The sequence below is a fragment of the Heterodontus francisci genome, chromosome 22 (genome assembly GCF_036365525.1).
Source record: "Heterodontus francisci isolate sHetFra1 chromosome 22, sHetFra1.hap1, whole genome shotgun sequence".
In the NCBI taxonomy this organism is placed as follows: domain Eukaryota; kingdom Metazoa; phylum Chordata; class Chondrichthyes; order Heterodontiformes; family Heterodontidae; genus Heterodontus; species Heterodontus francisci.
In genome coordinates, this window is record NC_090392.1 from 61,576,199 (window position 1) to 61,603,662 (window position 27,464).

Below are 27,464 nucleotides of genomic sequence, written 5' to 3' on the forward strand. Positions count from 1 at the left end.
ATGGTTTATCTGGTGGTCTCCCCACATGATAGAGGGTTCCCCAAGAATGTGTAAAATGCCAGTTGAGGCAGGAAAAGGCCCTTGATTGGCCACTTAAGTGGCTCAATTGGGCTTCAGGTGGGGGGGCCGTGTGCCACATTTCCCACCACTGGCAAGATGGCATGGCCCCAGGAAGATGACATGCACGCCACCCGTTGCCTTCCCATGCTATTTTGCCAGCCTTCCCACCTCCCAGCCCGTTCCCAAAGGACTGGGAAAATCCAGCCCAGGAATGTTATGTAAACTCATTAAATGCAAAGTGATGTGTGATTTCTAGCCATAATTATCTGAACAGCTGCTAAGTATACACCGAGGGAAATATTTTGTAACAATGATGGGCACAGTAGTTTAAACTACTACATGATTATGTGGTTATTATTAAGGGAAGCAATTATGGGCAATGAACAGCTCTTCACTCTTGTACTTAAAGGGACAGAACACATGAGCAAGCAGTAGCCACAAGGCTGGTATGACACAGTGAGGATGGAGTACAGAGTTATCCCTACATTATCTGAACATTGGTCCAGTTACTTCAACTGAACTCTCTTTATGGAACCAACCTGTCTACTTCCCATACTATCATTAGGGCCTTTCTGACTAACGTATTAATGCTAAATAGCTGAATCTACAGGCAGTGGGTTTACTGTATATTCAAAGAGAACATTTAAGAGCCAACAGAGAAAGGAAAGCATCACTTCATCTGGCAGTGCTGCATTTATGTACTCACTAAGGATGTTGATGCTGGCAATGAAACTCCCCATTTCAAGTACTTAGTGTCAGCAGCATGCAGTCTCAGGTCAGGTGCAGCATAGTCAGATACAGAGTTAACTCCTCTCTGCTCTGCCTCAAACTCAACCTCAGAAAAAGTCTGCTGACATTTTTCCCTCACTCCCTCCCTAACAACACTGTGGGTGCACCTACACCACATGGACGCCAGCGATTCAAGAACGTGGCTCTATGCCACCTTATCAAGGGCAATTAGAGGTGGGCAATAAATGCTGGCCTTGTCAGCTACAGCCAGATCCCATGAATGAGAGTAAGTGAAAACAGACATCCTGCAACCTCTCTGAATGAGATTGTCAATAAGTGCTGTACTGAGACAGTCCAATGTCAATTCATGCAGGACCTTTCAAGCCAACAGACAGGGGAAATGTTCCTCTCATTGTCTGGGCTGGAGTTGAACTGAGAGTCCCCGGGATGAAATGCACCTAACTTGTATCTAATCAGCTGCGCCACCCAGCTCCCAGCTCTACGGGATTTAAATCAAGGTACCCTTTTGTGGTAAATAACACGATGAGGTAAATTTCCCTAGGGGTTTCCCGGTCATCCACTGTAACTTTGGTGGAAAAGCCACAGAAACCCTTGGAAAATGGTTCAAGTGCAGTTAATGATGAAAGAGTGTGAAAATCCCAGTGGTATGAAATTGAACATTGAAAATTGACGGGCATAGAAAGGCCATCAAACCTGCCTCACAATATCCTTGATCTGTCTTCGAATAGCGTATGATACGGAGTGTCCTTTCTTAAGGGAGATGGGGAACATCTTACTTTCTGCTCCCATGTCTATAATTAACATGTTCTGATCCTTTGAACTATTAGTAAACATTAATACACACCATGAGTGACCAACTAAAAGGCCTCCTTAATTCTCCTTGGGAATTTCTTTGACATTGTTACTACACATGGTTTGTTAACTATTCTGTGAAGCACAGTACTAATTTAAAATGGGACAAAGTTAAAATCAGCAGTTTATACCCGACATGTTAACCCCACCTTCCTCTCTCCACAGACACTGCCTGACCTACTGAGTGTTTCCAGCATTTTCTACTGTTTAAAGTCTGGCTATTTTGATTGATTGTATTCTGATACCCTGAAGCTCCTCTGTTGCTTGTTTACTGGCATTCTGAGTCCTTTGTTGTTGAGCAGAACACATCTTGTTATCATAGCTCTCTTGCAAAGAAACAGGCAGGATAAAAAGTGCTCACTTGTGTATAAGCTGAGCTGTTTGTTGTTTATTCTAATTGGGAGAGTGTAAAAAAAAACGATGGTTACCCTTTTTATGTTAAATATCAAATATGACGGATTTGGGTTTTTTTTTTTGCATCTTCTGGAATATTTAGAATCCAAGACGGCCAGACAATTATTTAGCTTTTATTTCTATTAGACTGGAGTGTAATGACAACTGTGTTGTCTGGACTCTGGGATCAGTGAGCACCATGCTTGGCCCCACAAATACAATTTGCCCCAGTCAGCATAGACCTTTTCAATAATGACTCCATGTCACTTATTTTCTTGCATGGGGAAACAATAAATCAGGAGTTTTGGCAGAGTGAATATTTGCTCTGGCTCCTACACTTAGTAATACTCTGGATACATTAGAAATGTATGATTATGATGTCACTATACAGTAACAGGAGCAATGCATTCCCCAAATTAGTAAACAGATCAATATCTTGTCATATTTGAGTATCATTGGCACCTTCTCATTGTCTCTCACTTAAGTGTGCTTTGAGTCGCAAGTGACATCAAAAGATACTATTGTTATTAGGAACAGCTTGTAGCAATGAAATGGCTGTAAGCATATCACAGGATGGCACCAGGCCTCTTCTGATGGCATATCAAGGATAAAGTGTACATAAAATGGGTGATGGTAAAATGAATTGGGAGGCAATCTTAAGGCTTTTTGCCTGTGAGATCAAGGTTTGAATCTGGCCTAGACAATGAGGATAAAAGCTGCTGACTGTTCTCAAGTTACAATGAGTCCAGATAGTTTCATTGTAACAAGGGTTAAGAAGCTCCACTCTACTGTGAGCATAGCAGGACAGCTCAACCAGAAAGGAATGATAAAGGACTAATGAAAAGTCAAGGCAGTTAGTAAGCCCAAAAACCATTGAGCCAGCAGAGCCTGTTTGCTTTAAATCAGCAGCCTGCAGCTATACAACTGCCAAGCGATAACAGCAAAGAGCAAATCATTATAGGAAGCCTAATGCATACAGAACATTCATTGTAAGCAAAGAACTGAGAAGGGTGGAAAGCAAAGCATGCTAGGATGACTCACACAGGGCCATACCAGACTGTGAATGTCTGCTCATATCCACCATCATAACCTGGGTCCCAGGAGGCATTAGCAGAGGCCATCGTGGCTGTGATTCTAACATTTGTTGGAGCATGTGGGCTTGTGCCTGCAAAGAGGAGAAAAAAGTGACAGCTCAGATATTACACAGTCATAGTTAATGTGATCTGCAAAATCCCTCATCATAACATTAATAATACATGACTTCTGATGTAATGCTTAATTTTCTAGATCCCTAATTGAGAAATGAAAGAATCCATTCTTTCAAACATCGAAGAAATAAATCAGGAAGTTAATAGCTAAAAGGAAGGTTGTGTCATGCCAGCGTGCTATGTTGAATGATATTTTATTTTTAATCCACTGACTGGAGACGTGAATTTATTTTTTTCCAAAGAAATTAAAAAGGAACAGTTAAAAGATGACTTTGCAAACGCCTTAAGATGGCCACTTAATTTGCAACACTGTATCCTACATTGCAAGGTCTGTGAGGTGGCGACGAGAGTCTGACCTGTCCCAGCAAGAACCAAGACCTGGGAAATTTAAGGGAACTGCCTGTTCCCATTAGCAAGGCATCAAGACTATCACTTGAACAATGGGACCCTGGTTGTGAGAAAGAAATCCCCACTTACTACAATATATCGTGACTGTTTTAGTTGCAAGAATAAATGCACACTGCTGACTACCATGCTCGAATCACTAAATGACTGTCATGTGACAAGCCCCTCCCCATCTGTGCTTTAAACTGGTGTTTCTCCACAGCAGACTGACAAGCATCTGGACTCTGACAAGTGAAGGCCCAAGTAGGGGCTCCCTCCTTTCTCTCTATCTCCACTCCAACTTGCAAGCTTCAAACCCTGCCTGCTGACTGACCACCTCTGCATACTCCGGCTGCAACCAGAGATCCCTTGAAGGAAATCATCCACATCATTGTGTCCAAGAGACCCACCGAATCACCCATCTATCTCTTCAAACCGGAAGTCTCAGGACCATCGAATTCAGCTAGAAGCCAGTCGAATCAACGAACTTTACAGACTGTATATCCTTTTTTTGTTCTATGGACTCTAACTCAACCAATCTATTCTTCCCCACTCTGTAAGCTATTTGTGCGTGTGTGTGAACCTTGAGTGTGTGTGTGTGTGTGTGCAAGTTGGAGCGCAGATTATTATTTTACTTAGATCGATTTAAGTACAATAAAGCTAACCTCTTTCATTGTTAAACTCAAGAAAACCTGTCTGATTGGTTCTTTTTATGACCATAGCACATAAATATTCAAACACTTATTGGATTGCCAAGTACATTCCTTTTAAAAAAAAAATCAACCTTGTTACGGTCAAACAAGGAGGGTCAAGAGGGGAGTCCTTCGACCCATCCACATCTGATCATAACAGTAGGAAGAATGCTTTTATCCAAAGAGTAATGGAGCTATGGAATAACTTACCAGGGAAAGCCTTTGAAGAAGATGATATATGTGGGTTTAGAAGATAATTAGTTACAGAGCTGGAGAGAAGATAAATATTAGGAATGGGCTTGTTGGACCTAATGGTCTTTTCCTAGTCTTCTGTTTTCCTTTACCCAATTGGATCTCAGACCAGAAAGTAGTCAATAAAAAGACTCATTTGTGTAGCGCCTTTCAAGACCACAGGATATCCCAAAGGTTTTACAGCCAATGAAGTGTCGACTTTGTTGTAATGTAGGAAACGTGGCAGCCAATTTGTGCACAGCAAGCTTCCACAAACAGCAATGTAATAACGACCAGATAATCTGTTTTAGTGATGTTGATTGAGGGATAAATAATGGCCAGGACAAGGTGGATAACTTCACTACCCTCTTTCAAATAGTACAGTGGGAACTCTTAAGTCCAACTGAGTGGGCAGATGGGTTTAATGTTTCATCTGAAAAACAGCAAATCCAACAGTGCAGCACTCCCTCAGTACCACATCGAGTGTCAGTTTTGATTTTTGTGCTCAAGTCCTGGAATGGAACTTGAACCCACAATGTGGTGATTCAGAAGCAAGAGTGCTACCAACTGAGCCATGACTGACACGTACTAGTTTTGTTCCCTGATCTGTGCTACAAGATCAACTTTTCATACAAAGTTTTCCAGAGTATAACAGAAAGTGACTGGCCATTTACAAAATCTTGATACAAGTTCAGGGTTGTAAGAAAACCATTGATAGGAAGCGTGTGGCTAAATGAAAATTAGTACATTGGGGTCGATTTTCAGAAGATCTGTCAGGTGTGGGCTCGGGAAATGGTTGGTGTGAGACCTCATGCACTTCATTGGAACGCTGACCATGCCGGGTATTCCTGGAGTATCCAAGTATTGAGGATTAATCTCCAGCACTTTGTTGCAAGAAGCCTGGGAAGAAATCATAGGAGCATTAAAAAAATGTGTGCATCTTTTCCATTTTCTTTGAATACTTGTGTTTACTCGATATAAAGGAATTGGAAATGGGAAAAGCCTGTTTGACTGGGTGAGGCAGTTGGAGTAAGGAGATCATGTGATGAAACTTCCAGGAATAATCCAAACAGAGTTGACAATGTTAAGAGCAAAATCACCCCCTGCATATTTTTAAATTTATTATTATTATTATTAGAGATACAGCACTGAAACAGGCCCTTCGGCCCACCGAGTCTGTGCTGACCATCAACCACCCATTTATACTAATCCTACACTAATTTCATATTCCTACCACATCCCCACCTGTCCCTATATTTCCCTACCACCTACCTATACTAGGAGCAATTTATAATGGCCAATTTACCTATCAACCTGCAAGTCTTTGGCATGTGGGAGGAAACCGGAGCACCCGGAGGAAACCCACGCAGACACAGGGAGAACTTGCAAACCCCACACAGGCAGTACCCAGAATTGAACCCGGGTCGCTGGAGCTGTGAGGCTGCGGTGCTAACCACTGCGCCACTGTGCCACCCTAAATGGACCTGATTTTGCTGGTGATTAGGGCAGTAATCTTCCTAGTAAGCTACAGAGAACAATAAGGTTTCTGTATAACTTTGGAGCAACACTAGATATTGCAACAACATAGTTTGTTTAGTTGGGACTGTGTGCTCAGTCAGACGTTCAATGATGATGAATAAAAGTGAAATATAGGAGAATAACCAAACTGGATCCGAAATGAACAGGAGTGGGTTTTAGTTCAAAACTCAAAACTACCAGTCATTTCCACTCAGTTGTACCTAGTGTAACATCCAGTATAGCACCAATCACTAGCCGGGATTTTACGCCCCCCCACCCCCCGAGGCGATATCGGAGGTGGGGGGGGGGGGGCGGCAGTTGAGGAGAATCCCGGTGGGTGGCGGGGAGGCGGCGGGACGGAGGGCCCATCACCTTCCCTTTGCTCAGCGATCTTCCCAGGGTTGGGATAGGCCAACGGCAGCCTTCCCGCCCAGAGGCCTTTAAGTGGCCAATTAAGGGTTTCTTCCCACTGCCGCTGGGATATTACTAGCAGCGGGGGCAGGATCAGCCGTGCGGGGAGGACGCCTTGTAAAACGAGAAGCCCACCCTGCGGGCTTTGGGGAGGTGGGTCCCTCTTTTGTAGACAATTTGTGGCCCACAAAAGGCCCAACGGGAACCAATTTTCCCCCCCAGGACCCCCCTCCCGCTGGATCGCAGGATCACACCCCCCCCCCCACTCCCATGCCAGGGCCTCCTGGACTGGTCCCTGCAACACTGCCTCACCTACCTCTGGACCGGGGTTCCACCGCTGGGCCTGGGTCTGAGGCCTCTGCAGTACTGGCAGTGGCCACGGCTCCCAGTGGCACTGCTGAAACTGCTGACCTGCCAGCCCTCTGATTAGCTGGCAGCTCTTGGAGGCAGGAGCTCTGTCCCTTTAAAGTTTTTAAAGGAATGGGGATCCTGCCTCCTAAAATGTTGACAAAAAAAGTCCAGTGGATTTCTCCGGGGGACCAGTGGGGGATGGGGGAGCAGTGGGGGATGGGGGAGCAAAAGGAAACCTTGCCTTTTCGGCCCGGCTCCGGAAGCCCTGCCTTCAGCAGAAAATCTATCCCCCTAGAAGTGCACATAGCCAGGGTTGACGAAAAACAATCAGAGTTCACCTATTTAAAATTACAAATGTCCTGTTCACCTAATCTTCAGTGCAGTAACTGAAAGCATCCGATTACCAGACTGCACCACTCCCCCAGACAGAAAGATAACTGGGCAGCAAGTGGGCTGATGGAAATAATATAGTAGAAGGAAAAAGAAAAAGGGTATACAAGAGTAATATCAGCAACTATGTCCTGATCCTTCTTGGAGGGTGTGAAGCAGGTGTGAAGGCGAGACTCCATCTTTTTAAAGATAGTGTGGGGGTGGGCGGGGGGGGGGGTGGTGAAATTGGACATGGTTGGGGGACGCAAAATGGACAGTATCACAGCAGTCGTTTGTTATACACTCCAATCCAAATTCCGCCCTATTGACTTCAATAGAACTGACTATCAAGAGTGCTATATAATGCGTGGCAAATGGGATTCTACCTGTTTTACATCCCACCCATATCTAATTTCACCTCCAATTTCTTCTTGCACCACATACCATTCCCAGCTGGGACAGGAAAGTGAACTGCTTTCTAACTTCCACCTGTTCTGTTCTAAAACTGCTGTTAGGGAACAGCCTGAGGTGACTGTCTGAAATTTCCTCCCTCTGGGGACATGCCTGGCATCTACTGTATACCATCTCACGGTGGCACAATGGAGATCGGAACATTTCAGGCACCTACTCACAATGAGCTTGGCACTGGGGCTCCTGCCAATAGACGCCTGCCCTTTAATCTCCTCGGCTGTACTCATTTCAAACAGCACAGCAAGTAAGTATAAGACTGAGAACATAATTTGTTATTTTCAAACAACAAGGCAGACCTGGTGTCTGCTTTTCTCAACAGCGAGGGACTGAAACAGATGAATATCGTACAAGGGATACACATGGGAGTTGCGAGTGGCAGTGATTAAATCCTGCAATCGCAGCGCAGTGATGTGCCTCAGCAACCAGATTGTGTGCAGGTACTTTGTCATTAAATCAGTTTGACAAATGTTAGCTTCTATGTGATGAGCCTGAACTGTACGACCACTGAGTATTTCTGTGCCCGTTTATAATCCCTTCATCAGCACAAAGCTACGCTCTCGATCTGTGTTTGCATTGTCATTTTAATTTTTTTTTGTTCAGCTAATAAAACTTGTCTTCAGATCATTGTGGAGTTGTAATACACACAGGACAGATGTTGTTCAAAAGGAATTTCAACAAAATCATGACATCGGTGATTAAACAAGCAAAAGAAGCAGTCAAATAGGGCAGGTTATCACTCATTCTTAATGGCTTATTGAGAGCTGCTGTGGACTCGCGATTGGCCACTTAAATGGGTGCTTTACATTCTTGCGGAGTTTTCAATATTTTTCTTTTCCTGGAACATCTCAGTCAGAAAACTGATCGGGGTTATTGAGATGTTGGCATCTGTGCAGGAGCTGTAAATGTCGCAGTGCGAGCCTTGATAATTGAAAAAACCATTTTATTATTTTTCCACATCGCCTGTTCTCACTGCGCACAGTTCCATGGGCACCAGCAGCCCTATAGCCCATTACCCAATCTTGCTCACCTATCATTTTTATTAACCTACATTAGTTCCCTCTCCCCCAAATTCTTTGAATTTAAAACCTTCAACCTCAAATCTGTTGTGGAACAAAACCGCTTCAGAGTCAGGAGTGAGCTGAGGCCAGGAAATCGTTATTACAAGCATGCAGGGGAGAGTCTTCAGTGGACCAAAGTGTCTCAGAAAATCTTCAGTTACAGCAGAGATATTTATACAGCAGTTTCATCCAGAACGAATACAGATGGTTACTCATATATCCATATTTGGTTATCTTACTATTGCTTATGCACTTCTTTTTCAACACTTTACAATACCAGTTCTTCTTTGCAATTTCGCCTTCCCCAATTCTTTTGTTGTGCAAGCACATTTAATCTCTTGCGATAGATAAGCAGACCAAGGCCTCATGATGGAAAGGTACAGCAAAAGAAAAACAATTTCAGCTACGTGAACCTTAGTGACCCTATTAACCCCTCATTTTCCACATCAAATTCATTTACAGACACCCCCCCCCCCCATCTTATGTCTACAACCTCTTTCAGTGTTCTATCCTCTCCCACACCTGTTGGACCTCTAAATCTGACCTTTTGTGCATCCTGCCCTCCCTTCATCCCACTATTAGTGACAGAGCCCATCGCTCTGGAATGCTCTCTCCACTTTGAAGAACCTTCTCAAAACCTAACCGACAAGGCTTTTTGTGACCTCTCCTGATTCTCTCTTCATGGCTTGCTGTCCATTCCATTTTCTTTTCCTTTATCTATTTTAAAGACTCACGATCCTACTAGATTACACAGAGCTTGTTAGAAGTTGTCGGGCTTGACATGGGAATAATGTAGAGCTACAATATACTCAAACTACCCATTTTCAAGCTTGGGACCCAAACACAGTAACAGAATTATTACACACTCTGATTAAAAAGAAAATCAATTATTTCATTTGGTCAGATGCTGGAAACGTTGTTTCACTGACAATGTCAATTAAGGAATTATGCTCCCTTGCATACATTGCAAATTGTGTGTGCGGGCGTGTGGTTTTATTTTGATTTGTATCAGACTGTTTCTGCACTAGCACCTGTATCCAAGCATCATGTCCCATATCGCTACACTACGAAGAACCTCCTCCAAGCACCATTTCAAACGCAACCATAAAATTAAGCATTGGGACATGATTTTGCAAAGGTATAGAGGATATAGAGGAAATGGAGAAGTGCCACCACAATATCACAGAAATGAGAGCAAATCATTTACATTAGCAGGTGGTGGGATAATTTTTAAATACCAGTTCATTTTTCCTTGTTTAGATATTTTTCACATTTTCTTTCCCCCTCCATAGGTTTCTCTGGCTAACCTGTTGCTCCCTAAGCCAATACAGCAGGAGGGCAACCTGCTGCCAGGTGCCAGCTAGTATCGGGCACTAAGAGACAGTGGCAGTACCTTCAACAGCACCTTTGGGAGTATTGTATGTACAGTAAATATTACAATGATTAGGCTCTGTATTTTCATGTTAGCTGCAATGCTGAAGTGAGCTCTTTCTCAGCACAACCTTGCTGTGTAAATTAATGGGATTTTTTACCCAGTGTGGTCGAGTTGAGTTCCCAAGGATGTTTCAAATAACAAATGTCTACTATATAAAATCAGCACAGATCAAACTGATTTTTTAAATCTTACATGAGAGCGGTGGTGGGGTCAACACTCATACGTGCACATCACACATGCAGAATTAACTCAGGAAGCTAAAGCCAGAATTCGAAATGCAAGTCTGCTTAAATCTTCAAATGAAATTAGTCTTAACTAGAGTTTGCACAGGCAGTTGAGCTTGTATAGAAGTGAAGTTGGGACATGCAGCCTGAAAAGGATATGAGCTAGAACTTGGGATAGAGTTACAGCACATCATGCGACTTGTCGCATCATGGGGAGAAGGAGTTGCAGTACCACCTGAGACATAAACCAAAGATCAATAGGAAATGATAGCATGGAAGGACGTTGAGCAAGTTACTACCAATTGCCTTGCCATGAACATGCTGAGAAAAAGTTTCCTGCAGCATTGCATGTTACATGAAAATACAGAGGTTGGTTACAGTAACATTTACTGTACACACTCTACTATCAAAGGTGTTATCGAAGTTACAGGGCTAAATTGCAATAAAGAACTGACCAGAGTTAGGGGAAATAATCAGAGATAACCAGACTGCTCTATTCTTGAATGTCCCTTCATACCACTTCTTGTGATAGTTGTCAAATCAATCATAATTTTTACTTTCTAATAGGTCTTGAAACAATTAACAAAACTTAAGTGTAAAAATAACAGGAAATGATGTAAAATAACTTCCTTTATACATGTCTGACTGATTTGCTGTAAATTTCCAATGCCAACACCAGACAGAAATATAGAAAAACTCACTATAGTGACTGAGCTTTGAACATATTCACAACTGCAGTTTTCTAGCCAAAAACATGCTGCATCACCCCTGGTCTTCAGTATAAACTACCACTCTTGCCTGAAGAGATTTAATTATAATTGGGGTGTAGTTGTTGTTTAATTACAAAACACTGCTATTTGTAAACCTAATAATCTAAACCTAATAACAATTATGGTTCAGTGGGTAAATTAATTAAGCAAATATACTTATCCATACACAAACCAAGTCTCAATATTTCAATATGCTAAATCATTCTACACTTTAACTCCAAGGGAGCAGAATAACAAAAAAAATCATGATAGGCAGAAACCCTCATCTAAATTCCACTAGCCAACTGAAGAAATGGTGACAGAATATAACCTTGACAAATGAGAGGAAGTATGGAGGCAACATTCAGTCAAGTGTGAAATTAAACTGAAAGCCTTTGCTGTCGAAGTCACTCTTCTCATAAAACCCACATAGATAATTATTAGTCACAATCTGAATGTCTCCAGCAATGGGATGGGCTGTTATCAGAAAGTAACTGGACATATCTCCAGTTAGCATCATACATTTAGGAGGGAATAAAGAGCCAATCATGCACTGACAGTCCAGTGCGAACAGGACTGCAACAATAAAAATTCGACTGTTAGCAGAAAGGATTTCAGTTTTAGAAAAAAACAAATGTAAACACAAATAGCTCTTCAACAGTGATGAAGAAACCAATGGGGAATTATGCTCAGACAACTCAATCAGACACTCTGCTTGCTAGCAGATCAAGGAGAGTGTGAAGGACACTTAATCTACTGTGACTGACATACTTCAGGGCTTCTAATTCAAAGATAGTGAAGGCTGTCGCTACATGGAATCAGGACTTATTTTCTTGCAAAATTAAATTTTCCCTTTGTAAAGATGTTGATGTAATGATGCCATCAATCAACACTGTTAATGTGATGGGGTTGATTTCCTCTGCGGTATTTGGAAAATAATTATAAACCTGTTTGACAAAAAGGGACTTCTGACTTTATTTACATAGCACAGAAACTAAAAATATTCCCTCCCATCTTGGCTGTGATGTATAGTCAGCTTTGGACATGGGAACACTCATCAATAGTACTAATTTAAAAATAATCTGTAAAAAAATTGATTTAAAGTGAAAACTATTAACATCTACTAAAGCAAACAATGCTATGTCTTTGTTTAAAAGAAAGACTTGCATTTATATATATATATCATATCACACTCAAAGCACTGTACAGCCAATGAAGTACTTTTGATGTGCAGTCATTGTTGTAATGTAGGAAATGAGGCAGCCAATGGGACAACTCCTCTGATCATCTTCAAAGTAACGTTTGAATGCTTTATGTCTACCTGAGTAGGTGAATGGGGCCTCAGTTTAACATCTCATCCAAAAAGATCCTAAGTGTATCTTGAATAGTGAGCATTCCTGCATTGGAGTGTCAGCCTGGACTTTTGTGCCTAGGTTTCTGGTGCGAGACTTGAATCCACAACCTTCTGACTCACAGGTCAACATGCTACCAACTGAGCCATGACTGATACTTATAGTTTTAGATAATGAGTGAAAAGTGGATTTCTATCATCACAAAACAACAAGAAATAGCAGATTCTTAAATTGAATGATTCACTGTTGGATTTTATAACTACAGACCTACAGAACCAGGGAAAATGTGACACACTGGGATTTAAATTCTTCTGCATGCTATTTTTAGTGCACTTGTTAATATGTTCGTGTTGTTTTCCACACATAATAATGACTATGTTAAATTAATATGGACAAGAATTTAATGTGAACAAATTAACTAATGCGGTAAAAGCAGTGCACAGAATAATTAAACCCTTCCACTAATAATCTTTTAACAGTTTATCGTGATGCTCATGATCCTGCACAATCAAAAATATATTTTCAATGTCTTACAGAATTCTTTCACCTAAGGCCCCTTTTGAATTGAAGTTTGAGTTCCTGTTGTCTGTAATTAAGTATGCAAGTTCTGCTTTTTGCTGGCAAAGCAGTCATGTGAATTCATTTCATTGCATAATACAGCACTGAAGAAGGCCATTCAGACCATTGTGCCTCTCACTGATGTGTTATTTGTACCTGAGGGACACACTAGGCACTTATTCTGGGAGCCAGGTGAAGCAGTCATTTTGAACATTACCCCGACACCTTTGAGATTCCAGGTTGATGGGAATTTGGCTGTTAGCAATTCCAAGGCATTTGCGATGACTGCTGAAGAAAATTAAGTGATAACTTGCCGGCTCTGAGAAATTCCGATGCACAAGTGAGGTGCTTGAATTGCCCCGTTAGGATTCTCACAGGCAGTATCTGGAAATGTGGGATCATGTTCAAGTTTGCTGGGTTAACCTTTTTCAGTATTGATAGGGTTGACACTGTTCCTCCTAAACCAGCACATTGACTGAGGAGAATCTTTTTTGTTCAGGGTTGAAAGCTTGGGCCTCCTTGTTGTACCAGAAAACTGGAAGGTGAGTTATTTCTGTGAATCTTTACACCTGACCATCCCATTCCCAGAACGTGGCCTCCTCTTAAAGCAGCACTGCAAATGTGCAAGTATTTCAACAACCTTTTCCTTAATGTAAAGAGCAGAAATGTAAAGATACACAGAAATGGTGCATCTTTGCAGATTGTGTATATTTATTTAGGATAGAATTCATATGTAATTTTTGAAATTTGGAAAGGCCATTCAGGTCCACAAAAGAATTGCTCACTTTTTGCTGGGGAGTAACTTCAATAATATATTAAATGTCACTGGAAGAAAGAAAATCGGAGTTAAGAACAAGGTAGATTCTAGTGATCTCCTGTAGGTGTGACATCCAATTAAAGCACTACAATTGTTCAGCCACAGATGAATAACAATTAGGCTGTATTTTCATTTGTTGCTAATGGTTACTGAGTTTTATTTGAATTCTTACATCCAATTATATATGTGGCAGCAGAACTTTCAGGAACTAGTGCTAATTAACATTTGATGATTTAGTATGTGTTATTTACAGGACCTTCAAGGGTATCTGGATTGACTCTGGTCAGTTCACGGCAAGTAACAATCCAAAGAATGCAGTGTTTACACTACTGTGAATCGAGTCGCTCTAAACAGGCTCCAGAAGCTGGCCGAGCGCGTCTACCCTGAGGCACAGTGGGGCTTTCGTGCAGAGAGATCGACCGTCGACATGCTGTTCTCCCTTCGTCAGATACAGGAGAAATGCCGCGAACAACAGATGCCCCTCTACATTGCTTTCATTGATCTCACCAAAGCCTTTAACCTCGTCAGCAGACGTGGTCTCTTCAGACTACTAGAAAAGATTGGATGTCCACCGAAGCTACTAAGTATCATCACCTCATTCCATGACAATATGAAAGGCACAATTCAACATGGTGGCTCCTCATCAGACCCTTTTCCTATCCTGAGTGGCGTGAAACAGGGCTGTGTTCTCGCACCCACACTTTTTGGGATTTTCTTCTCCCTGCTGCTTTCACATGCGTTCAAGTCCTCTGAAGAAGGAATTGTCCTCCACACAAGATCAGGGGGCAGGTTGTTCAACCTTGCCCATCTAAGAGCGAAGTCCAAAGTACGGAAAGTCCTCATCAGGGAACTCCTCTTTGCTGACGATGCTGCTTTAACATCTCACACTGAAGAGTGCCTGCAGAGTCTCATCGACAGGTTTGTGGCTGCCTGCAATGAATTTGGCCTAACCATCAGCCTCAAGAAAATGAACATCATGGGGCAGGACGTCAGAAATGCTCCATCCATCAATATTGGCGACCACGCTCTGGAAGTGGTTCAAGAGTTCACCTACCTAGGCTCAACTATCACCAGTAACCTGTCTCTAGATGCAGAAATCAACAAGCGCATGGGAAAGGCTTCTACTGCTATGTCCAGACTGGCCAAGAGAGTGTGGGAAAATGGCGCACTGACATGGAACACAAAAGTCCGAGTGTATCAAGCCTGTGTCCTCAGTACCTTGCTCTATGGCAGCGAGGCCTGGACAACGTATGTCAGCCAAGAGTGACGTCTCAATTCATTCCATCTTCGCTGCCTCCGGAGAATACTTAGCATCAGGTGGCAGGACCGTATCTCCAACACAGAAGTCCTCGAGGCGGCCAACATCCCCAGCTTATACACACTACTGAGTCAGCGGCGCTTGAGATGGCTTGGCCATGTGAGCTGCATGGAAGATGGCAGGATCCCCAAAGGCACATTGTACAGCGAGCTTGCCACTGGTATCAGACCCACCGGCCGTCCATGTCTCCGCTTTAAAGACGTCTGCAAACGCGACATGAAATCCTGTGACATTGATCACAAGTCGTGGGAGTCAGTTGCCAGAGCTGGCGGGCAGCCATAAAGGCGGGGCTAAAGTGTGGCGAGTCGAAGAGAATTAGCAGTTGGCAGGAAAAAAGACAGAGGCGCAAGGGGACAGCCAACTGTGTAACAGCCCCAACAAACAAATTTTTCTGCAGCACATGTGGAAGAGCCTGTCACTCTAGAATTGGCCTTTATAGCCACTCCAGGCGCTGCCCCACACACCACTGACCACCTCCAGGCGCTTACCCATTGTCTCTCAAGACAAGGAGGCCAAAGAATCTTAGATATCAAACCGAGTTCTGTTATCAATACTACACCTTGAAAATCCTCACAATTATTTTATCACCTAGAGACAGGGGAGGAAATTAAAGGCTTCTTCAAGCATGGGGTCAGGTACCTTCTTTACACTAGACTGGTAACAATGTGATGCTAGCATCATAAGGTTGAATGTTTGCGTATACAGCACTGAACAGTACAGACATTGAATAAGTTTAAGTAGGAGATTGACAGATTTTTAATTAGTAAAGGGTTGAAGGGTTATGGAGAACGGGCAGGAAAGTGGAGTTGAGGACGAGATGAGATCAGCCATGATCGTATTGAATGGTGGAGCAGGCTCGAGGGGCTGAATTGCCTACTCCTGCTCCTAGTTCTTATGTGCTCTATTTGTACTGACCACCTCCAGGCGCTTACCCATTGTCTCTCGAGACAAGGAAGCCAAAGAAGGGTAGCAATGTGATGCTAGCATCATAAGGTTGAATGTTTGCATATACAGTACTGAACAGTACAGACATTGAATAAATTTAAGTAGGAAATAGACAGATTTTTAATTAGTAAAGGGTTGAAGGGTTATGGAGAACGGGCAGGAAAGTGGAGTTGAGGACAAGATGAGTTCAGCCATGATCATATTGAATGGTGGAGCAGGCTCGAGGGGCTGAATTGCCTACTCCTGCTCCTAGTTCTTATGTTCTTATTTGCTCTATTTGTACTGCAAACCTTCTTCCAGTGAAAGATGTTCTGCATGTTTGATGGGTTCCAATTGTGCTAAATCTGCCTGGAATTTACACAGTGGGTAAATTCAGAGAGCAGCAGATACACCACAGAACTGTGCAGTTGCATGTCGCCGTTACTCCAAGTCACACATTCCACTTTAGAATTTTGGCTGAGGACCTCCTCCAACATGGGGGGAATCTCAATTCAAGTCAACAATGTCAGGATCATACTGCTGGCTATATGGATGACCAGAGAGCTCAGGACTGGCCAGAACAAAAATGGCAGCCTCAGTCAAGCAATAGCATTGGCTGCTACTTACCTTTACTGCTGGCGGTGGTTTGCTTGGCAAGCTGGTTTTCTCGGCCCCCGGAGAAAGGCATACCACCTTGCTGGTTTCCTAAGGCGGTGCTGCTTGCTGAAGCAGGGCTATAATATAAATGGGTTATGTTTGCTCTGATACAGATTTACTCTGACACACACTTGGCAGCATTAATGAGGTATGAGAGAAATGTTGCTTATGCAGTGATGGCATCTGAAAGCAGATAGATTTACAAATCATCCTGCTTAAAGCTCATTAAGTTCATAGGGTGAATAACTTCCATTACACACACCAAAGATCTTGGTTTTTCCTGCATGTTACTAGCGAACGAGTTGTCATTTTTAATCTATTAATTAGCGCCTTTGTGTTCTATAAAATTGGCGTTCTCCACTGCTCTACAATATAGATTGCAAAACACTTGATTGTTAATTAGATACTGTACGATATTAAATTGGTTAATTAAAATATCTTATGATATTTTCCGATTACAATTGGATGGACTGAAAGAATATTTCAAACAGAGAGCTTTGACTAAGCAATTTGTCCATGTAAAGAGTCAGTTGTTATAACTCTGAGCTCTATTTTTCACTGGTGAAGAAAGTGAAATACGGCTCTTTCTCCCTAGGATGTACTTTTGTAACAACTAACAAAAATTAGCAGCAGAATCTAATGCCCCTGTAACAGAGCTCCTTTAATACTTATTATGCCACAAGCACGCCACTTAACTGTATAAATGTTGAAAAGTTTTCATTTTGTGATGTGTGACTTGACAAAAAAGTGATCCGATCCCGATTTATTGATTCTCCAGGTTCTGCATAGAATGAGGACTGTGGTGCTCACCCTTACTTTCCTGCTCATGAATGACTGTAAATACGGTAAACCGCTGTAATATTATGCTATTTGAGAAGCAGAAAAATGCTTGATATAGCAAGAAAAGAATTAATTTTCTGATTGCCAATTTTGTGCTGCTTTCTTGGTGACTATGCTATATTGATAGCCTCCAGTTATACCCTTCCCCACAAGTGGAAACATTGGCTGGAATTTAACGATGAGACGGTGGCCCCGCCCATTGGCTCTGAAGCTGGGGGTGGGGGGGCGGCGGGGGGGGGGAAGGGTGATCCCGTCTCCGCCGGGCCTGCAAGCCACGCTGCTATTTCACGTGGCTCAGGCCCTTAATTGGAAGAAGTCATAGCTTTCATCCACCTGAGGCAGGACAATCTGCATCTGAGCTGCAGGCCAATCAGAGGGGTGGCCACTGTTGGGACTGCACCCAGCAAGAAGAGGAAAGATAGACATGACCCTTCAAAGTGAGGGTTTTGACCTTGCCATGAGCAATTGGCTGGGCCCCGGTGAGATAGGAGGGTGGGCCGGAGAGCATGGTAGGGGGTTAGTTTTAGCGGGGATGTGGGGGGCCATGCTGCTGGGGAGGCCCTCTGTGGGCATTCTCCTCAGGTGACGAAGTGGTCGTCTGCTGCTGGTAAAATTCTAGAGACGACTGGAGGAGGCCCTTAATTGGCCATTAATTGGTCATTTAAGGGCCTCAATTGGCCTAAAGCCAGGCAGGCCACTTGCCATCTCCTCCACTGCTGGTGAAATAGCAGCGAGGATGAGTAGACGACGGGTATGGCCCCCGCCCGCCTCCTAGCCCACTCCCGGCGGTTTGTAAAATCCCAGCCATTCTCTTTGTATTCACGCTATCAGAACGTTTTAAAATATTTAAGACCTCTATTAGATCACCTCTCAGCCTTCTTTTTTCAAGAGTCCCAGCCTGTTTGTCATTTCCTGATATGTATACCCATGGATTTCTGGTATCATCCTTGTTAATCTTCTCTGCACCCTCTCCAGTGCCTCTATATCTTTTTATGATATGGTGACCAGAACTGCACACAGTAATCTAAATGTGGTCAAACCAAGATTCGATACAGGTTTAGCCTAACGTCCCTACTTTTCAATTGTATCCCTCTAGAAATAAAGTCTAGTGTTTGGTTTTCGTTTTTTTTTAATGGCCTTCCTAACCTGTGGCACAACTTGTAGGGTTTGGTCTATTTGTACTCCAAGAGCCCTTTGTTCCTCTACCCTGCCTTTTGGTTCAAGTTTCCTAAATTATATATTGCAATAATATAACCATGATACAACATTAATTCAAATTAATTCACAAACTGCATACAATTAACATTTTAATACTTTTCACCTAAAATTGTAAGTCAGAGCATTTTCTCAACAAAAAAATTGCAACAAGGAGTTAGCATATCATTGTCAAAAATATTCTTGCATAAACTAGTTATCCTTTTAAAAATTGTATTAATTTAGAACTCAAATATTTGCTATGTAATATCTTTCTAATACAGAAACTGAGCCAAGTGTGTCATTCTCGTTCAAATCCATAATCAAGGCTCTCCATATCCCAATTATTTTTACACTCTCCCCATCTGAATTTTTTTAGTGTTCGATATCGTTTGTCATGTGGCAACTGCATCTCATTTCTTTTTCTAAAAAACAGGAGAGCGAAACACTGACAGTTTAAATCTAAATTAAACATATTTATCATATCAATTATTCCATTAAACCTTTTTAAAAAGTAGATCCAGTGGCACGGATTTAGGATTGATTTTCAGGAGGTTCTTCTTGGCACTTACATGGAATAGTTTCGTGATATAGCAGTGGAGGCGAACATACACCAAACCATCAAGAACCAACTGGATACTGCAATGTGGGGGGGTGGGGGGGGGGATTTGGGACCTTTCTGCATGGATAAACTAAGCTGGGCAGGTCAGTTAGGCAGGTGGACACATAACACATAACTCCTCATAATGTGGCATAAATTGCACCTGATTGACCACTGAGATGCGAGAGGGACAACCAATGAGCAAAATGGAAAAAGTCACATTAGTATAGCTTTACCTAGGGCAACAATTAGTGCACTACTGATGGCCGTGTCTTCAGTTGTCTAGTTGCTAAGCTGTGGAATTCTCTTCTTAAACCTCTTCACCTTGCTCTCCCCCTTGAAGATGCTCTTTAAAACTTACCTCTTTGGCCAAGCTTTTGGTCACTCGGCCTAATGTCTCCAGCTTTGGCTTCGTGTCAATATTTGTCTGAACGCAATCCTGTGATGCACCTTGGGATGTTTTATTACGTTAAAGATGCTATATAAATAGAAGTTGTTGTTAAATTACAAACATTCCAAAACTGAGATAAGTGTTAGGCGTGGAGATGCATAACATACAGGTACAAGGAAATAGCCTGCAATGAAGCTAGTGCAACGTTTGAAGAAAAACTGAAATATCTACTCGCATTTGTACTGCATGTCAGAGATCTTGTAAGATTCATGTGCCCAAGTTTGTAAAAGGAATCGATGAATTTTGCTTTATTACTGAAGAAGTTTGGTTTCCTAGAATGCAGGTTTAATCGGCAGTTTCAGGAAAGCAACATCTAATTTATTGCTGTTGATGTTTTAAAGTACAACCCAGTTTACTAACAGGGTCTACTATAAATTAGCCCTAGAACCAGCATTTAATCATTATTTTTGCAATGACTAATTATACACACAGTTATTCATATATGACAGAATTCTGTAGCATATGAAGTCAAATGTCGGCAGTTTCAGGAAAGCAACATCTAATTTATTGCTGTTGATGTTTTAAAGTACAACCCAGTTTACTAACAGGGTCTACTATAAATTAGCCCTAGAACCAGCATTTAATCATTATTTTTGCAATGACTAATTATACACACAGTTATTCATATATGACAGAATTCTGTAGCATATGAAGTCAAATGCAATAACTCTATGCCCCATAAAATGTGAAATAAACATGTCGTCTGCAGCCAAGTTATATCCTGCTGTACCTACCGATTACAGTGAGATGCGTGCTGGCAGTGATGCTTGTGGCAACATTAGTAGCGACACATTCCCATTGACCATGGTCCTCTTTGCTGAGAGCTTTGAATTGCAAGCTGCCACTTGGAAGGATGTTGTGCTTGCTTTTACTGGGCTTCCCTACCTTTAAAGAGTCAACAAACCAAACACATGCATCAGGTCAGGCCAGCAAATTCCTATTTTCTCAGGCCCTAATGTATACTAAACATAATTTACACTTGGTTTATGTTTTATAATTATACATACATAATTGAAAGAAAAAAATTAGCGCCTCAGAATGTGCCAAAGTGCTCCCAGCTAACTTAATACCTTTGAAGTATAGTCACTGCTCTGGGTAAATACAGCTGCCAATTTATGGTGAGATCCCACAAACAGTAATGAGACAAATAATCTATTTTTTGGTGTTGGTTGAGGGATGAATGTTGGCCCGGAAACACGGTAAAATCCCCGACTCTTCTTCAAATACTATCACGGGATCTTTTCTGTCCACCTGAGAGGGCAAATGGAAAACTGGCCACTCTGATACTTAAATAAAAACAGAAAATGCTGGAAATACTCAGCAGGTGTGGCAGAATCTGTAGACACGGAAAAAAAGTTACTGTTTCAGGTTAATGATCTTTTATCAGAACTGGAAAAAGTTAGAGATGTAACAGGTTTTAAGCAAGTACAGAGGCAGGGAAAGAGGTGAGGGGAGGAAGGAGCAAAAGGGACGGTCTGTGATAGGGTGCAAGGCAGGCGAGATTAAATGACAAAAAAGATGATGGTGCAAGGCAAACGGGGCTAATAATGGGACCAAGAAAAAAGTGGCAATAGTGGAATCATTATTAACAGCTGCTGTCTGAAAAAGAGGTGACCTGAATAGGACTGAAATGAAGAATGTTCCACATAACCCACAAAAAGGCAGGCATAGCTCAGACCCGTATGGGTTCCCATAGCAACACCTTTTATTTGGAGGAAGTAAATGGAGGCAAAGGAGAAGTTGTTCAATGTAACAGCAAACTCAGCCAGGCGGAGGAGGGTGGTGCTGGATGGGGACTGGTTGGGACTTCTTTCAAGGAAGAAGCAAAGAGTTCTCAAACAGTCCTCCAGCTGTAGAGGGATTGGATGTGCACAGTGAAAAGGAGATGGTTAGTACCAGGAAACTGGAATGTGTTTAAGTGGTGGAAGGCATCGGAAAAGTCAAGGATGTTAGTAGGAAGAGACTGGGCAAGGGGAGAGGACAACTCTAATAGGAAGTGGAGTTTATGGAATTTGGGAAGGAGGTAGAAGCGGGTAGTGTGAGGGTGGGGATCTATGAGGTTGGAGGTCGTGGAGGGAAGATCTCCAGAGGAGATGAAGTGTGGGAAATGATGGCTTGATTTTCAGTGGTGAGGTCATGGTCCGGGGGAGGTAGCAGGAGGTGTCAGAGAGTTGGCGTCAGCCTCCACAAGGTAGAGGTTGGTTCGCTAAAGAACAACAGCACCACCCTTGTCAGCACTTTTAATTAGAGAACAGAATGCTGCAAGTTCAGAGGGAGGTAGGTTACAGCGAGTAAGGGGAATAGACAAATTCAGACGACTGATGTCACATCAGTCCCACTGAAAAGATGTAACGAGGGTAACAGGCCAGAGAGAGGGGCCCAGGTCGAACAAGAATTCTGAAAATGGGAGAAAGGGTCCGCTGTGCGGGGGAAAGATTTCCTGGCCATAAAAGTGGCCGCAGAGGCGAAGGTGACGAAAGAAGAGCTCAGCATCATGCTGAACTCGAAGTTCATTGAGGTGGGGTGCAAGGGGATGAAGCTGAGGCCTTTTGTGAGGATTAATCATTGAGGTCAGAAAGGGGAAGGTCAGAGGGGGCGGTGAAAACACAGCAAGAGTGAGGGATGGGGTCAGAGGAAAGTGAAGGGGAAGAGGATGCAGTGGGGTATTAGGATCCAAAAGTTGGTGAAGCTTGGGATCCTTGACACCTGAATGGAAGAAGAGAGCTTTTTTTGTTAAACCACTGGAGTGAGACGAAGGATGAAATGGAACTGCGGACCATGGCAGCTTTGAGATAGGGTGAGCTGCTGTTGCAGAAGAGAGGTGTCGTGAGTGCGCATGTGACAGCGCCCGACATTGAGCATGGATCTGAGAATGTGGCAAGAGCGGTGGTTCGTAAAATGATGAATATCTTGGAGGTATCTGTAATCATAGGTGGATCCAAAATATGAAGGGTGGAATTTCACTTGGAATCCACATGGAATAAGTCAAAGCCAGAGACAGTTGTTCTGATACTTATCCTAGTTCAGTAAAAGAATTTCAAAGTGCTTTGCATAAGATTAATTCCTTTTAATGTAGTGACTGTCGTTAAGGAGGAAATTGTATTGGCTCTTTTATACATCAGAGTCCAGTATCAGCAGTAACGAATGACAGGTTAATTTACTTTTGGTACGAACAGTAAGGGAGGAATGTTAGTCAGGACAATGAGAGAACAGTAATTGCATCCTTAGGTGAAACTTGTACCACTAGACAAGGTCATTGGGTTCTCGGTTTAATGTCTCATCTGACAGACAGCACCACTGACAATGTGGCAGTCTTTCAATACCTCATTGCAGTGTCAGCTTAGTTTATGTGCTCAAGCCCTAGTGCGAACCCAAAGACTACAGAGAAATCTTGTCACTATCAATGACTCTTAATGTGGTTCTTCTGGTTGTTGCAGCTTACATGTTGGATGCTTTGGTGGTTCACAGAACACAAAACTGATAGGGCAGCACAGTGGCGCAGTGGTTAGCACCGCAGCCTCATAGCTCCAGGGACCTGGGTTCGATTCTGGGTACTGCCTGTGCGGAGTTTGCAAGTTCTCCCTGTGACTGTGTGGGTTTTTGCCAGGTGCTCTGGTTTCCTCCCACAGCCAAAGACTTGCAGGTGATAGGTAAATTGGCCATTATAAATTGCCCCTAGTGTAGGTAGGTGGTAGGGAATATGGGATTACTGTAGGGTTAGTATAAATGGGTGGTTGTTGGTCGGCACAGACTCGGTGGGCTGAAGGGCCTGTTTCAGCGCTGTATCTCTAAATAAATAAAAATAAAGGAATAGACTAGATTTTGCTCTCGTGAGGAACATATAGGAAAGGTTGTGGCTTTGTACGAATTTGCAGAGCATCATAACTTAGAAAGCCCACTTTTTTTTTAACTCACATAATGTTTATGACCTAGTATCTCTTGAAGTCCTTATGAAGAAGCTGGAAAATATGGAAATAAGTGACCAAATCCTGGATTATATCTGGATATGTCCTCCGGGCTCTGAGCTTCATGTAAGAGGAGATGGGAACCTATTTATCTCAACAGTGTGAAGCAATGTGTCCATGGTCACCCAGCCTATTCAATATCCTCTTGACAATATTTTGGATAGATTTGCAAGAATCAACTTCAGAGTGACTGTTATGAGCACAGAAATTACTGTGTTTTGGTGGCCTCTTTGGAGCTTCTTAAACAATGAGGTAGTCAATGAGATAAGGTGCCTCTAAGTGCATTATCACACCTTTGCCTGGAAAATACTCAGCCTGTTGGCCAGGTAACCTCGGTCAATAGTAGATCTGCCAGTAGGGTTTGGGATTATTTCTATTCAGCTGCAGGGAACTTCAGTGATCATTTCCATTTTAATATATGATTAATAACATTTGTGAAATAAATGAGGGATTGAGGCTTTTACTTTGATAGATTTTACTCCGGAAAATTTGATGGTATTTGTTCAGTTGGGAAACTGAATCATTTTATTTTTGACTTGCATGAAGAAACAACATTTTTAAAACTGTTAGGAAGGAAAGGTGATTTTCTAGCTATCCTTCCTGCTACAGGGAAACACCTGGCAGATGCGTACGTGACTGTAGGAGCAGCAACTGGAAATGGTCTTGTAATGTAATCACCATCTGAGTTAGAGATGGAACCAGGAATATTCTATTACACTTTTTCATGTGGGTTAATGAAGGCAGCATGCAACAGATCACTGCAAGTTGCACAGTATAAAGAGGGTTCAGGACGAGAAGCAGGTCGTCACAATTTCATCCCAGTTGTGGGCACTGGTAGCTCAACTGAAGGACCAGAAACAGCCAGAAGAGACCTGAACCCACCAACACCAGCATGGAATCAGATCTGTATGCCGAGCAGAAACGAAAAGCATCTTAGCTCTCATAAATGCCAAATCCTCGGTGTCTTCCTGCTCCCTGAAGCAGCTGAACGGGCAGATGGGCTCCGGCAGACATGCAGATTATGCTTTTAAACTTTCACAACCGATCACAAAGCAGTTCCCATTTTACATTGTTGCACGCTGCACCTTTGTTACTGCTTCATAAAACAGCCATTTGGGTAGTTTTTATTTTCTTTAAATAGGCAGTGATTTGCAGCTGCTTTGAGCTCACTTGGAATCCAAACCTACATTGAGAAATCACCCAAGAGGAAGAGGGAAGAATCAGGACTTAAAAATAAACTACCTTTCAGTGTGTAATTATGTTCTGTCCTCCTGGGAATGCAGGAAACAATATTATACATCTTTTTAGGTAATTTACAGTCAAGAAGCATTCATGTAATTGTATAAACAACCAGGACACATTTCAATTCTTAGTACGAGAAATTTCAATCTGCCCATATTCCCTGAAGCCCTTTTCATTTGATAGAAAAATGGTTTTAATGAAACGGAAAAAATTATCCCTCTCCTGGGTGAACAGATATACTTGTGCTCTCATAGTTTAGAATGTATTATTTTCCCATTTATTGGGCTGAATTTTCACCACGGAGGCAGGAAAGAGGAGGTTTCGGGTCAGACCTGCCTTTGGTGGGAAACTGATTGAATATTAAAATTTTCGCATGAGGAGGCCCTTAATTGATATGAAGGCGGGTTTCCTGTCCACTTAGAGCCAGTGGGGGTGGGAATGTAGTCGGGTCTGGGAATGTAGTCGGGTCTGATGAAATGTGAGATTGATTTAGACTCCCCCTGGCAGCCAAGGCTGCTGGCTGTCCTGAGCGAGAGATCTGCAGTTTGCGCCAAAGCCTTCCACTGCACCACAGAGAAGTGAGATGTCACATGGCAGACGGAGGCCTGGCAGTAGGAGCAGAGCAGACCCTCGCTTTATTGATGCTGACCTGGATCTAATGCTGGAGGCCATGATGGAGAGAGAGGTCCTCTTCCCAGAGGGTGGCAGGAGGAGGTCACCTTGTTGTGCAGCAGGGGCACCTCTCTGTTCAGCGTCATCTCCGTCAGTTTCCTCTCTTACCTCCTGCTCCTTTCCCAATGAGCTGTCTCCTTCCAAGGGTCTCATTATCCTCAAGGTCCACACCTCTCTGCAGGGCAACGTAAAGGACAGCACAGCAGACCACTACAATGACTGCGAATCCAGAAGGAGGGTAAAGGATGGCACCGCCCGCCCAGTCCGGGCACCGGAATCGCACGTTCAGAAGCCCGATGGCCAGTGCAATGGTTGTCCTAGTAAGCAGGTGGGATTGGTTGTATCGCTTCTGTGCCTCTGTCTGGGACTCCTGTGCAGATGTAAGTGGCCATCTCTTCAAGGGATATCCCTTGTCTGCTAGGATTCATACATGCACTTTGGGGGCTTGGAGTGAAGATCTGAGGGAGCCTAGACTGGCGGAGGATGAAGGAGTCAGGGCAGCTGCAGAAAAGCGAGTGTACACATGTTGTGGTTAAAGACCAGTTGGATGTTGAGGGAATGGAAGCCCTTCCTGTTGATGGATCGGAGTGGCCAGTCACTGTGTGCCATGATAGCCACATGGGTGCAAGTAATGATGCCCTGCACCTGGGGGAAACCAGCAATGGGGGTGAAACCCAATGGCCTATATCCCTTTGAGGTCGTGTCTGTCGTTAAATGAATGTGCTGTTCAGCTCTGGCAAAGAAGGCATCAGAGAACAGCAAGACGCAGTGGCGTGCAGCCGTTTTTAAGATGTCACTAAAGTCCACAGCTGATCCTTGGAAGGATCCAGAAGCGAAGAGGTTCAAGGCCACAATGACCTTGACAGCCCATTAAGCCTGATTCTCACAAATGTTTGGAAGGAATATTAGTAATTATCTGCATTTAACAGTTAAACATCTGATCCATCGATGCATAACTTCAACAGATAGCCACCATCATATAAAATTGACAAATTTGGCCTCCAAACCTAATATAACTTTCTTTATTTTGTGGCATTTAGGTGAATAGTATGGATGGATTCACAGGGAGCATAAGAACATAAGAAATATGAACAGGAGTAGGCCATACCCGCCCTCGAGCTTGCTCCACCATTCACTTAGATCATGGCTGATCTTCTACTTCAACGCCACCTTCCCACACTATCCCCATATCCCTTAACTCCCTAATTATCCAAAAAATCTATCAATCTCTGTTTTGAATATACTCAATGACTGAGCATCCACAGCTCCCTTGGGTAGAGAGCTCCAAAGATTCACAAACCTTTCAGTGAAGAAATTTCTCCTCATCTCAATCCTAAGTGGCCAAGTCCTTATTCTGACGCTGTGACCTACATTCCCTACCAAGGGAAAACACCCTTCCAGCATCTACTTTGTCCAGCCCCTTAAGAATTTTCTATGTTTCAATGGCATCAAATAAACTCCAGAGAATATAGGCCTAGTCTACTCAACCTCTCCTCACAGGACAAGTCCCTCAACCCGGGAAACTAGATAAGCACAAGGAAAAAAGGAACAGAGGGATGTGTTGATAGGGTTAGATGAAGAGAGGTCGGAGGAGGCTTTGGTGGAGCATAAACACCTGCTTGGACTGTAGGGCCGAATGGCCTGTTTTTGTGCTGTAAATATTTCACAATACTTGGTAACTTTCTTCCCTTTTTTCCTGAAATTGCTAGTTTGAGCT

General features: G+C 42.9%; 1 protein-coding gene across 6 annotated transcripts in view; it reads right to left on the bottom strand.

Moving 5' to 3' along the window:
* Positions 1 to 27,464, bottom strand: part of igsf9bb (immunoglobulin superfamily, member 9Bb) — a 665,840-nt gene that overhangs the window by 81,539 nt on the left and 556,837 nt on the right. For 5 of the 6 annotated variants that reach the window (XR_010977166.1, XM_068053912.1, XM_068053916.1 and 2 more), the window contains 2 exons: positions 20,603 to 20,753; positions 3,097 to 3,220 (listed from right to left, as the gene is read on the bottom strand). Coding sequence is in view for 5 of the 6 variants with exons in the window: in XM_068053912.1 (XP_067910013.1) it covers positions 3,097 to 3,220; positions 20,603 to 20,753 (275 nt within the window). In the remaining variant the exon portion in view is untranslated. The remainder of the gene's footprint in view (positions 1 to 3,096; positions 3,221 to 20,602; positions 20,754 to 27,464) is intronic. The other variant, XM_068053913.1, reaches the window with a different exon arrangement.